The following is a 14,500-nucleotide window of genomic DNA, read 5'->3' on the forward strand; positions in this document are numbered from 1 at the left end:
GCTGGTGTCCCGGAATACCCCGTTGGTCCAGAACCAGCCTGCCGGGTCGGGACACGATACACCGCCAACCGGTTGCTCTTTCGTATCTCCTCGGCAGTGCGCTAGAGTGCTGGTAGCGCGCCGCGCGGCCTCTACCCCCTCAGGTCGCCCCTTGACCTTCACCGGGGGGAAGCCACCACCTACAGGGGCCGGGATGTACAGGCGTATTCCCTCCTTCGGCCCCCGGCTCGACGGCGACGAATCGATACGGAAAAGGAAGAGCTCTCCCTCTCTCGTTCCGCCGCCTCCTTCTGCGAGATGGTGGACTCGCAGAAGTCGAGCATCACCTTCCAGGACGAAGTCTTCTCCTATGACCGCGACGAGGGCGGTGCGTTGCTCGTCGAATCCAGAGCAACGCGCCAATGTGTGTTCCGCTGTATCATCCTCGTCACGGTTTGCGCAATGGTGGCGCTGCGCCGTCGGTTCCCTTCCGGCTATCTTGAATAGGTACCGGCCAAAACAACCATGGCCGGTTAGCCTCTGGGTCAGCCGGAAGATGAGACGTCCGCGGTCGCGGCCTACCCAATCCGCGAGAACCGGGCGGACAGCCTCGACGGTATGGAGGCTGGTCAACGACAAGACCACGCCTCCAGCACGGACCACCGAGATTGGAGCCTCCGCGCTCTAAATACACCTTCGCCAGGGCGCCCTTCCCCCCTTTTTTTTTTTTTTTTTTTTTTTTCGGGTAGAGGGCCGAACCTCCTACGAGGTCCCCGCGCAAATGGGGCGCGCGGGGTATGTGAGACTCAACGATCTGCATGGTGTTGTGAGCAGACCGCGGGCCCAAGGATTTTAGAGCCCACCCACTAAACGACTCCCCTGCACTCTTACACCCGACGTCCGATCCCCTCCGAGGTCAGAACCCGGATGAGGTAGGGGGGCTACCGCGGTCAACACTACAACCAGACGGCGCGGCTCACCCCAAGGACGCCCAGCCGACGGAGCCTTCGAGGCGAATCGTAGGCTCTGAAACGTCGGCCGTCTCGGTACGGCAGCCCGTCGGGCCGCCCAGACGGTGCCGCTGGTGTCCCGGAATACCCCGCTGGACCAGAACCAGCCTGCCGGGTCGGGACGCGATACACCGTCGACCGGTCGCTCTATTCACTCCACGGCAGCGCGCTAGAGTGCTGGTAGCGCGCCGCGCGGCCTCACCCCCTCAGGTCGCCCCTTGACCTTCACCGGGGGGAGGCCGCCACCTACAGGGGCCGGGACGTACGGGCGTATTCCCGCCTCCGGCCCCCGGCTCGACGGCGACGGATCGGTGCGGAAAGGGAAGAGCTCTCCCTCTCTCGCTCCGCCGCCTCCTTCTGCGATATGGTGGACTCGCAGAAGTCGAGCATCGCCTTCCAGGACGCGTCGCTGCCGAGCATCGTAGCCACGACGCGCGGCAGCGAGAGGTCCTCACCTATGACCGCGACGAGGGCGGCGCGTTGCTCGTCGAATCCAGAGCAACGCGCCAATGTATGTTCCGCTGTGTCTTCCTCGTCGCGGTCCGCGCAGTGGTGGCACTGCGCCGTCGGTTCCCTTCCGGCTATTTTGAAAAGGTACCGGCCAAAACAACCATGGCCGGTCAACATTTGCGTCAGCCGGAAGGTGAGGCATCCGCGGTCGCGGCCCACCCAGTCCGCGAGAACCGGGCGGACCGCCTCGACGGTACGGAGGCCGGCCGACGGGTCCGCCAAGCGGCGAGACCACGCCTCCAGCACGGACCGCCGAGATTGGAGCCTCCGCGCTCGAACTACACCTTCGCCGGGGCGCCCTTCCCTCCTAGAGCGGAGGTCGCTACGCCACCTGTAATCGGCAGCGAGCGCCTCCGCCTCCAGGTCCCAGGGTGGCGCCCCGGCGAGCAAGCACGCCGCCTCGAAGGAGACGGTGCGGTATCCTCGGATCGCCCTGACCGCGATCGCACGCTGCGGACGTCGCAGAGCCGCGACGTTCTTGCGGGTCAGGGCGCGGCACCATACGGGAGCCCCGTATAGTGCCATCGACCGCACCACCCCCATGTAGAGGCGGCGCGCCACCTGATCGGGACCCCCGACGTTTGGAAGCAGCCGGCTCAGAGAGCCGGCCGTCGCCATCAGTCGAGGGCCCAACTTCTCAAAGTGAGCGCGGAAGTTCCACCGACTATCCAGTTCGAGGCCGAGGTACCGAAGACCGGTCACCCCAACCCCGACGCGGACGCCTCCGATCACGAGGTGGGCACCCACAGGCGGCGCTCGTCCCGGCCCGTGAAAAAGCAGGGCCTGGGTTTTATCGAGCGCCACCTCGAGCCCCAACCGTCGGATCCTAGTGACGACGTGTGCTACGCCTGCGCACGCCAGACGGGCAGACTCCCGGTAGTCCCTCCCCGGAGCCACGACCAACGTGTCGTCGGCGTAACATATTACGCTCAGCCCGGGGAGGGGACCCCGAATGACGCCCCGCAGGACCCAGTCGTAGCCGATGTTCCACAGCAGGGGGCCCAGGACAGACCCCTGCGGAACACCGCGCTCGACGGGGAAGCGGTACATCGTCCCACCGTGTCCGACGCACTGGATCGACCTGCCCTCGAGGTAGGAGCCGATCAGTCGGCGGAGGTATGCGGGGACGCCGTGATACTCCAGCGCCCCCGCGATCACCGACCAGGGCAGGGTGTTGAAGGCGTTCCTTACATCTAAGGATAGCGCCATCGCCACCCCGCCCCGGGATACGGCTTCGTCGGAGAGGGCCCGCACGCGCAGAATTGCGTCGATAGTCGAGCGGCCCTCTCTGAAGCCGTATTGCTCCGCCGAAAGATCGGGACCCGTCTCGGTCAGGTGCCGGACGATGCGGGCGGCGACGATTCTCTCGAGCATCTTGCCCGCTTCGTCCAGCAACACGATGGGGCGATAGCCCGCGGGTGAGTCCGCGGGGCGCCCGTCCTTCCGCAGAAGGACCAGTCTGCCCGTCTTCCATTTCGACGGGAACCGTCCCGACTCGAGGCACGCTTCGAAAAGCCCCCCGAGCCGGTCCCCTAGGGCCTCGAAGGCCAAGCTCCAGACCCGGCCGTGAACGCCGTCAGGGCCGGGGGCCGTGTCCTTCGCTCTCATTTTGGACACGGCCGCATGGATCTCCGCCCCCGTGATAGGGGGAGGGGTCTCCTCGGCAGCGGGAACGCTGGGGCGACGTGGAGGTGTGCCCCACGTGGCGTCCATCTGGGGGGGCTCAAAGTCCCCCCCCGCTGCCGGCGGGAAAAGCGCGGAAACTATCTCCCGCAGCTGCCGAGGCTGGAGCCGCTCGGTCACCGGGAGCGCCCACGGCTGCAGTTTCCTGCGAACCATCTTGTATGGGCGCCCCCAGGGATCTTCGTCGAGCGACTCCAGGAGAGTCTTCATGCTCTGCTTCTTGGCCTCGCCGATGGCCAGCTGCAGCGCCGTCTGCTTTTGACGACAGTCAGCGTGCAGCTGGGCCGCCGTCTCCGCGAACGCAGCGTCGCGACGACGGCGGCGGCGGTGGCGTGCGCTCCGGCGGCGCGCCCTCACGCACTCCTCACGGAGTCTCGCGATCTCGGGCGACCACCAGAACGCACCCCCACGTGGTGCTCGGGGGCCGACCCGGGGCATGGCGGCATCACAAATGTTTGCCATGGTGCCCCGGAACCAGTCGACCTCCGCATCCACGTCCGCGAGCCGCGCGGGTTTTGGCGCCCTTCCCCCCTAGAGCGAAGTTCGCTACGCAACCTGTAGTCGGCAGCGAGCTCCTCCGATTAAGTTAATTGCCTAGTGTAAGATTTTTATTTATTACTTTATTTTGATCTTTCATGTACAAAAAAACATTTAAATTATTATATAGGTATATAACTACGTTCCTTCTTTAAGCTTTTTGATCACTAATGTATGTCCTTTTTTTTTTTTTTTTTTTTTTTTTTTTTTTTTTTTTTTTTTTTTTTTTTTTTTCGGGTAGAGGGCCGAACCTCCTACGAGGTCCCCGCGCAAAAGGGGCGCGCGGGGTATGTGAGACTCAACGATCTGCATGGTGTTGTGAGCAGACCGCGGGCCCAAGGATTTTAGGACCCACCCACTAAACGACTCCCCTGCACTCTTACACCCGACGTCCGATCCCCTCCGAGGTCAGAACCCGGATGAGGTAGGGGGGCTACCGCGGTCAACACTACAACCAGACGGCGCGGCTCACCCCAAGGACGCCCAGCCGACGGAGCCTTCGAGGCCGTAAGTTCAGTGAGTGGGAAAGGGAGCGAAATATTCGCGGCACCGCCCCCACGTTATATCATGATAAAGTATGCAGCTTTTTTTTAAGGGATTTTATTAGACCTGGTAATTAAGACCTTTAGGTTAAGTCTTATTTTAATTTTAATGAAAACGTTTTTATATGAAAAATTATAATATTATGAAATTACATCAAAAGAAATGAAATGGGATGAGATGGGATGAAATGTAACCTCAGTAAAATTGTGGTCATTTACTGAGACTTTTTCAGTGGACTTTTTGGAGGATCCCGAGAAGTTACGTTCGGCGGCTTTGTTTCATTTTCCCACATTTGCGCACTTTCACAAATACTAAACAGTTAATAAACCACCGTTATTACACATTTAAACCTGAAGAAACAGTAAATAGACAAAATAAAACAAACCACTTAACTTCACTCCTGGCGGTTTCGCCAAAAAGTCCCCAAGTCTGCTTTTTAAGCTATTGCATAGATTTTATCGCGGGCCTTGGGCGCGGCTTGAGAGCGGAATCCAGAAATTTCGTAACGAAAATAACCGGACACCCCCACTACGCAATAACTAAAACAATAACTAAACAAATAACTATAACCGCGCAAGGTTCAAAGGCAGCCCGAGGAAAGCGCGCATCTAGTCCGTCGCGGCCGCGCGGGCGATCGTCTGTCGGCGCAGATTACAAGGAGCAATACCTGGCAACGAATGCGTGATGCTACTCGCTGCACGAGACTCCCCCCTTAGGGGTATCAAACGTGGCAGTTGTAACTTCACACTTCCGAGAGTTTTTTTTTTTATCCCTACCTAAGCTGGTAGCTTAGAGAGGCGATTCCAGCGTAACCGTAACTAGTAGGTGAGCTCACGGCGCCCAAACCTGACGACGATGCTAACACGAACCCTAGCAAGAGTCGTGCTTCGCAGAATCTACCACCAGATCGGAAACGCGACCCACAGAGAATATCCGGCGAGAAACTCACTGGGCTGTTGTCTGAGAGTTAATTAGCTCGTCGAGGCCTTCGTCGCAAGCGACGGGTTCGACGAGAACGGTGATCGGCATAGATTATACACTTAATATGTGACCGGTGCTTGAAGTACCTAGAAGCACCGTTAGTGGATCGGGAGGATCCGAGATGACGTGTTTTGGGCGACGTCAACTGCTTTCCATTCTGTCCGCGGGATCGGGAATACCGAAAGAATTGCAAAGCTGAAAGTATATATACTGAAATATTTGAGAACTTTAATACCGCGATGCAGGTTTTTTTGTTAATAACTTTGTCAATTGTGACATAATTTCATCGTTTTCATCAATAATTGACGTGTATACTCGTACTGATATAACACGATTTGAAGAAATTTGTTTTAAAATTTTATGATTTTTACTGGTATGTTTTTAAGGAATTCTGAAAAACATTATGTTGGTGTTTGTTTTTGGTGTACAACTCCATCTAGGGGTAGTTATTCAAAGATATTCTCCCAATTTAAATTTGAGTAATTTTAATATTAATTGGATTTTCTGTCTAATTAGTAATCTTGTAAATGAGCATTAAAATTTTGGACTTTAAACAGACAATTTTCTGTTTAAATTTTACACTTCCTTCACTTTTAGGGAACTTTCCGGTAATGCTATTTATTAAGTTTTTTTTAATTTAGACTATTTATTAGCTGGATAGTTATTGGAAAATCGTCGATCTTTTAAAGTTAACTCATTTCCAAAGTATATATACACTATAGTAACCGCTACGTACTTTTAAGATATTGAGTAAAATATCATCAATGAACACTTTATGACGCCATTTTATTGGCGATTCCATTTTATTACTTTAATATTCCAAACATCTGAAATATTAGTAACTATGAGGGATTCGTTGTTAAGTCGTGAATCTGAATTAAATAAAAGCTACTTATTAGTAAATTAGATGATTTAGCTTGAGAAAATACAGTACGGCGGTAGTCTAGTGGTATAATAAAGAAATTCGATTTATTTTATTATGTTTTAATATTAAATTATTATTATCTAATTATAATTGCATAAGTCGATAAAAATGCTATGTAATAGCTTTACCGCGGCAGTCCCCGAGTGCCACACGTGTTTTTTTTAATGGGATTTTATGACCTGATTGATAACTGAGACCTTCAAGTCATGTCTTATTTTAATTTATTTTCTTATTTTTATAAAAAATGATAATACGGAGTGAAATGAAATGAAATGACGATGACTAAAACATTAATCAACTGGGATGAAATTAAATGAAATGAGATGATATGGGATGAAATATAATCTCAGTAAAATGGTAGTAATTTACTGAGATTTTTTCAGTGGACTTTTTGGAGGATCCCGAGAAGTTACGTCCAGCGGCTTTGTTTTATTTTCCCACATTTGTGCACTTTCACAGATATTAAACAGTTAATAAACCAGCGTTATTACACATTTAAACCTGAGGAAACACTAAATAGACAGAATAAAATAAATCACACTACTTCACTCCTCGCGTTCCCGCCAAAAAGTCCCCCAAGCCTGCAACATAACTGTACCATAGATAATACATTGTGAATTCCGGCCATAGCGCACTGCGCACGCGCACAAACAAATATTAAGTGTATTATCTATGCGCGTACGCGCCCGGTCTGGTGACTCAGTCTTTTTTTATTTAGGTTAGGTACGATATTGAATCTTTGGCATTGAGCATCTGCGTAAACTAAATTACAAATGCTTACAAATACAATTACGTTATTCTTTTCGTCCAATGAAATGTGCAAATAGCGTCTCAAAGTTCTTCATTGCCTCGCTCATAAAATTATTTTCATCGTTATCGTGATTCATCCAGACGGAGTTAAAACGGAACAATAGCAGATAAGTGGTATGTATTAAAATCTTTCCTGAAAACAAATACTAGGTATAATCAATCAGATTTAGTCACCCACGTTTCCAAATCATCAATCTGAATAAAAATTCTTTAGTATAAATAATTCGATTTTAATCAAACTAAATTTGAAATTATTAAATCAGTAGATAAGGAATTATTTTTTGCTCACAATATACTGTGACTATATTGAGATCTTAGATCTTATATCTCAAGGTGGGTGGCGCATTTACGTTGTAGATGTCTATGGGCTCCAGTAACCACTTAACACCAGGTGGGCTGTGCCCTCGTCCACCCAACTAAGCAATAAAAAAAAATCGTCACTCAAATAATTTAATCATTAGATTCTTTTAAAGTAACTAATTTTATCCGATTGATATTTTTATTGATTGAGACTGTCTCCAAGGACTACCTTGGAGACAGTCTCAGGATGTCAGCAGTAGCTTCTAGTATTGCATTTAAGACTTTACAAACAAGCAAGCTTGAAAGACAAGCAGAGCAAGTAAGAGAAGTGCGTAAAATAGACAGAAAATGGAGAGAAAGAGAACACGAGAGGGAATCAACGGAGGAAGATCAAGAAAGTGAATGTACCAGGAGCGAGGAGCTTCAAAGAGTATTGCGGAAAGTGAAGGTACAACATAGAGCACCTGAGAGTTATTGGGAGAAGCAACATAAAGCATATTGGAAATCAATAAGGGAACAAGATGTACTATATGAGACATCTTCGGACTATGAAGAAAAAGAATATTGGGAGTCAAAGTACAGGAAGCATGTTATATTACCAAGAAAAAGAAAATTTAGTGGACGAGAGCCATACCTATCTAAACCTTACTCTATGTATGATCAAAGTGAAAACAAACAAAACAACCAAAGGAAACCACTGAAGTCTAAAAACCAACAAGAAAGTGAAAAAAAGGAACAACAAGCTAATAGTGAAAAACAAAACCGTAATACTTCTGGATCGACATCTGTATCCTCGCAACCACCGCAGCCGCCGCAGGGCAACAAAGACAACAATAAAAAGGGCGGAAAAAACAAGGAGCCGACGTTTTTTGAGAACTTTCTGGCATTATTAAGAAAAATTTTGAACATCGTATACGGCAACAAAAGTGAACCATTTTCAAGTATATTTCAAGCACTTTCAAAAGAAGACAGAAAATATTTGGCAAAAGTCCTTAAACCCCTAGTGAGTTCTGGTACGCTAGAGGTTGTGATTGAATTAGTTATAAGAATGTTTCAACAACACTTCCCTCAAGATATCTCATTCTTAAATTTCATTAGTCTCTTGGAGTTTATCCAAACCTACGTTACGGAGGAGTTAAAAGACCGCACTCTTATTTCGAGTGGAACTGAGACAGAAGAAGCGGAAATGTCACCTACAGAACGTCGTGATAAAATTATTTCTGAGATCGCCAGCGAAGAAGATATTGTTCAAAACCTAATAGAACAATTTGACGAACTAAAAATTGTAATAAAAAATGAAACTAAGGCTTGGGACGAACAATTCCCCAACTTTCGAGATATTTTTGCAGCAGTGTACCACTACTTCAAACACAGAAAATTGCCTCATGGCGCGAGAATACTTTCCGTTAAAGAATATTACGACTGGATAAGAAAATACTTGAAAGCAGTCGAGCAGACCCAAAAATTAACCGAACTAAAGAAATCTAAAGATCAGAAATACGTTCGTGAAAAATTCGAACCAGAATTTCGTAGACGCTTCAAGCTCGTCCTCAGCTGCCACGAAGGTGAGCTCGTGCTGAGCTCCGCCTACGTGGTCACGGGGATGCTCCCGGACGACAAGGAGAAACACGTCATCTTTTTAATTGCGGACATACTGACAATGTTCACGGCTGTCTATCTTTTATATACTTTTAGGAATGTCTTATGCAACTCCCTGGTGCTAGTGTTAAACTTACCACTATTGGTCGCCATCTGCGTCTTTAACTGCACAGCTTTCATAGTGAACTTTCTGCTAAATACATTAATTTTTTTGTTCTTCTGCTTAATTTTTATACTAAAAGTATTCTTGAATTTGTTATTAATTTTTGTATTCGTTTGGTATTTCTTTTTTTATCTTCCTGATCAACGGTAACATTTACTTTTACAAACTTTTTATTTACTTCACCAACCGAAAATCTGCGAATTTAAAACTGAGCTATTACCAAAGACATTCGTTGAATCATTATATCTATTGAATTGTGCAGTTTAATTAAATACATAATATTGTGCTCGTCAATTGTTAGATACGTCTATTAAACAACAAATGCAAAGCGACTGGACTGTTATGAACAACGAAATATGCGAGCTGCCTACCGTCACCTACCGTGCTGCCGTGAGCTCACCTACTAGCTAAGGTTACGCTGAAATAGCCTCTCAAGGCTATCAGCTTAGGTATGAAAAATAAATAAAAAAATAACCCTGTTAATTATAATAATTATATACTCGTATAAGATCCTTACACAATGTTTGAAGCAATTAAATGTTTACTTTACTTTAAATAAATGTTTGTGGTTCCCAAAGTGCTGGTGTATTAATAAAAAAATACCATTATCATTAGGCTACCTGAACAATTTGGAAGGAGATGCTCGACTTCTGCGAGTCGACATCTCGCGGCAGAACTAGAGAGGGAGAGCTCTTCCCTCTCCGCACCGATCCGTCGCCGTCGAACCGGGGGCTGGAGGAGGGAATACGCCCGTACGTTCCGGCCCATATAGTGTAGTGTACCTCAAAGGGCAAAAGTGAAGTGTTCCGTGTGTGTTTATTCGAATCACAAAGCCACGGAGTGTCATTTTGCGAGTTGCACTTGTAGGAAGTGCAACGAAAAAGGGCATTTGTGTAGAATGTGCAAAAGAGTCAATTACGTCGTAACAGAGGAAAACGATGAAGGTGACGATGACGATGGTAAAATTTATAACATTCGATCTTTTCGAGGTGAACCATTAATCGAAGCCGTGTGTGTCAATGGTATTAGAATTAACTTTAAGATTGATAGCTGTTACCGTTATGTCCCACGATACATATAACGAGCGTTTTAAAAACATTCCCTTAAGCACAAATAAGAGGTTATTAAGTTACTCGGGTGACGAGTTAGGTTGCGCCGGTCGCGCTCAGTTGTTAGTGGAGTGGCGGGGTCGCACGCGCCAGCTCGACGTCTACGTGGTGCGCGATGGTGGTCACCCTTACTGGGCCGCGACTTCATTGCGCAATTTGAACTTCAGCTAGCAATCACTTAGGTGGATTTCGCACTAAAGTTTGTACGGTGAACGGGTTTTGGTCAATTTTTGACGTTTCGCGCCAGCTAGAGGGTCGTGCGATACTTCAAAAGAAGCGTCTCGCCGAGCTCTAGCCAGTGGTATAGAATTTAAAGATTATTTGGAAGAAAAATCTCTTATTTTTCAAGAAAACCAAAAATTTTTGATGTTTTTTACAGGAAAAGACAAAATTTTGAATTTCCGGAAGCGCGGAACGCACTCCAGAAAGTAGGGCGGATCGGTAAGTATCCAAAAGGTAAGTTGAATTTGCAAAAGCAACAAACTAACTTTGAATAATAATAAATTTTTAAATATTTTCAGGTCGAAAAGGTGGGGGTGTCAAAAAATGACGTCACACCACTGCGATTCCTAGTTTGAAGGGTCGGTGCGTGCTTACAAGCCGGTTGCGCTTTAAAATCGCAAAAAACCGCTTCAAATTAAGCCTCTTGTAAGAAAAGTTATGGAGGGTTAGGTGAGGTTTTTTTTTTTGTTTTTTTAATCACTACCCTCTCTGGCACAGAACGCCAGAGGTTCTTATTTACATTTTTATTTTCAGTTTTAGTTATTTTGTATATTCCTGCCGGCTTTAAAACTAGATCACACATTCATTCTGGGCCTCTTTGTCACACCAGTTCTCACATTCATTCCTCTCGTACTTTCATACATACCATTCTTACTTTAGATTCCTAGCTACGAGCATAAATGGGAAGGAGAGGGGGAATACAGGGATTTGGGCTCTTATTTCTATTTTTACATTTGGATTATTCTATATTATTCTCTTTTCTTAGTCTAATACATTTATTGTTCTTATTTCTCATTTAGATTTCTAACATGGAGTTTGTCTCCGTTATGGCTACATGTTCTTATACCTATTCATTACTTTATTTTATTATACATTTTCTTATATTTCTACTTCACTTTTCCTATTTTTAAAATTTTACAATATTTAGTTTCATGCTGCTGTCATATATAACACTATATATTTACAGCATGTTTATCTAGCTTATTTTATTTTCATTCCTTGTAATCGCTTTTTTAGCTACTTTTTTACAATATTCTAAGAAAGTTTTTGTATGTTCACTTAAGATTAGGGGTATATTTTCTAGTTTTAATTCTAAATCTATATTGTTTTCAAAATCATACCTCTCTGGGCCATTTACGGGACATTCCAGAATTAGATGTGTCACGGTCTCGGCTTCACTGGGCTCGCAGATGCATGCAGGACTCTCCTTGCACTTGAAACGATTCAAGTATTCGGAGAATCCCCCATGCCCTGTCATTATTTGGGTAGTGAGTGAGGAGGTTTCTATTTTCCTTATTACCTTATATGCACTGACCACATGGGGTAGGAATATCTTTGTTACTTTTGCAGTCTCTCCTTGCTGGTATCTTTCTTCCCATGTGTCCAGTGTACGGCTCCTGATTTGCTTCTTTATAAAAGAAAGTGGGCAGAAGTCATATTCTGCCTTCCTTTTGCTTCCCAGTGCCGCTTCTTTAGCTATTTGATCCGCTCTCTCATTCCTCTCTAGACCCGTATGTGCTTTGACCCAGTAAAGGGCTACTGTTTTATTCAACTTTTGTGCCATCTTTATATTTTCTCTAGTTTCTACTGCTAGGGGGTGTAGGGAGTTATAATTTATAATACAGTCTAGGGAAGATCTAGAGTCGCTGTAAATACCGAAGTCAGTTGCCGGGTTTTTTAAGACCTCTTTTGTAGCCCTGTTTATAGCTAGCAATTCTGCTTGGTAGACTGTGCAATATGCTGGGAGACTTAGTTTGACACTTTTTATTTCAGCATTTCTATCCCAAAATGATAGAGATGCCCCGACTTTTCCTTCGATTTTGCTCCCATCTGTATAGATTTGTACGGGATGCTCACTTTTTTCCTCCACCTGTTCACAGTTTTCCAGGCGTGTAAAATATAGTTCGATTTGTTCTGCCGGATGAGGCGTATTGGTGTATGCGACCCTCTTCTCTACCTCTCTGTCCGCTAGTAGCGACTGAGGTACCCCTCTCTTAGCTTCATACAAGGCTGCAGCCTCTTGTATTCTGAGGTCTAGGGGTAATATCCCAGTTAGCGTCAGTGCCGAGCTAAGGGAAACTGTGCGGTGCGCTTTGCATATCTTCTGACAAAAAACTCTCTGAACAGCATCGAGTTTCTTGCGCACTCCCCGTTTTTTGGTTGCTGGCGCCCATACACTAGCCGCATACATCATCACCGGTTCTACTACCGCTGTGTAGATGGTTCTTATTACTTCCGGGTGCAAACCCCATTCGGTCTTGGCCGCCCTAGCTAACTGCTTGTACATACCCAGCGACTTTTTGCACACGTTGGTTACATGACTGTTGAAGGTCAGCTTATGATCAATTGTTAGTCCGAGTATTTTCATTTCCTCCGTCATACTAATTAATTTTCCATCCATGTTCAGCCTTGGGGTGTCAAATTTTAGCCTGTTTGTTATGACCATGGCGTTTGTTTTATGTGGTGCGAATTTGAGTTTGTTCTTCTTACCCCAATCTAGGACGTATTCCAACGCGGCATTCGCTCTCCCTTCTATATCCAACGCGCTATCTCCATCTATGACCATGAGGATGTCATCCGCAAATGCCTGGACATGTTCTCCCCTTCTCTCCAGCCCCTGCAGGAGTGGGTCAAGCAAAAGGTTCCACAGCAGCGGACCGCTTATCGATCCTTGTATACAGCCTTTGGTGGTTCTCCTGGTTACCTCCTCCCCTGCGTATCTCAACTTCACGTTCCTGTCTTGCAGGTAGCTGTTAAACATGTTCCTGATATTCTTTGGGCACTTTTCCTCAGCCAGTCGGTTTTTTATGGCCGGCCACCAGGCATTATCAAACGCACCCTCTATGTCCAGTGAAACTAGTGTGATAATTTTCTTTTGCTTAAGTTTGTCACGTATGTGTTTCATCAAATCATAGAGGGCGTCCTCCGTGCTCCTTTGGGGCGTGAAGCCGTACTGGCGAGTACTGAGCCTGGGGAGGATGTGCCATTTCGTTCTATTGGCTATCATTTTCTCCAGTATCTTTCCCATCACTGGCAGGAGCCCGATTGGTCTGTACGACTTCGGCTCAGTGTAGGATTCCTTACCCGGCTTCTTGAGTACGATGACTGTGGCTATCTTCCAGCAAGCTGGAAAGTAGCCCAGTTCCAGGCACCTGTTAACCAGTGCGAGAAAGACACTGGGATTCCGGTCTATGGCTTTCTTGCATATGTCGGAAGTGAGGCCGTCATGTCCAGGAGCCTTCTTAGGGTTAAAGCTGTCCACTGCCGTGTTAAGCTCTTTTAATGTAAAGAGTCGCTCCTCTACTTCCTCTCCACATAGCCCCTCTCCCGTGTTTGCTTTCCCTCTGATTATTCTGTGCTCTTCGTTATCCGTTTCCTCATTATCCTCTGGATAAAAGGTCTCGGCTATATAATAAGCCGACTCTTTCGGATCCAGCACCTCGCCATCCTTCTCCATCATCATGTCCTCCTGCCTTTTAGTTGTCCTTCCTATGACCCTATAGATCCCATCCCACATACTTTCTCTATCTTGTTTTCCACAGAACCCTTTCCAACTACTTATCATTTCTTGCTTGGCCTTTAATTCGTATTTTTCTTTTTCTTCCAGGTACTCCCGGATGACCTTCTCTCTGCGGATCGGTGCTGCACATCGGATTCTTCGCTTCATCGTGGTAACTCTTCGTTTGTGTGCTTCGAGGTCTTCACTCCACCAAGGTAGGCTCACAACACTCTTGCTTTTCTTTTTGGGTATGCTTGTATTACTTACTTTAGTTGTTATCTCTATGTATTTATTTATTATTTGTTCTAATTCATTGACGTCATTTGTTTGTTCTATTGTGTATTCATCTATTTTATTTTCGGCTAATAGTCTGTCCATTTCTTCATGAAATAGACCCCAATTAGCTTTTTTAGTATTATATATTCTGGTAGTTCTATTGATTTGTGTACCTTCTGATTTTGTTTTCCTAATATTGAAAACAATCGTGTTGTGGTCCGAGCTTGTGAGCCCCTCGTCAACATGCCAGTTTTCCACCTTGTCTAGCAGATCCGTTGTGCAGACCGTGATGTCTACCACACTGGTGTATCGTCGGTTTCCCCGGACGGTATCGAATGTCGGCCTATCTCCTAT

The 14,500-nt window shown here is 46.7% G+C and overlaps 1 protein-coding gene across 1 annotated transcript; it reads left to right on the forward strand.

Moving 5' to 3' along the window:
- Positions 1-7,525: 7,525 nt before the first annotated feature.
- On the forward strand, positions 7,526-9,617 carry LOC114252180 (uncharacterized). The gene has a single exon (XM_028186685.2). It carries the CDS (start codon positions 7,526-7,528, stop codon positions 9,188-9,190), a length of 1,665 nt encoding a protein of 554 aa, XP_028042486.2. The 3' UTR covers positions 9,191-9,617.
- The last annotated feature ends 4,883 nt before the right edge of the window (positions 9,618-14,500 follow it).

Source organism: Bombyx mandarina, chromosome 06 (assembly GCF_030267445.1).
Source record: "Bombyx mandarina strain Sakado chromosome 06, ASM3026744v2".
Lineage (NCBI taxonomy): Eukaryota > Metazoa > Arthropoda > Insecta > Lepidoptera > Bombycidae > Bombyx > Bombyx mandarina.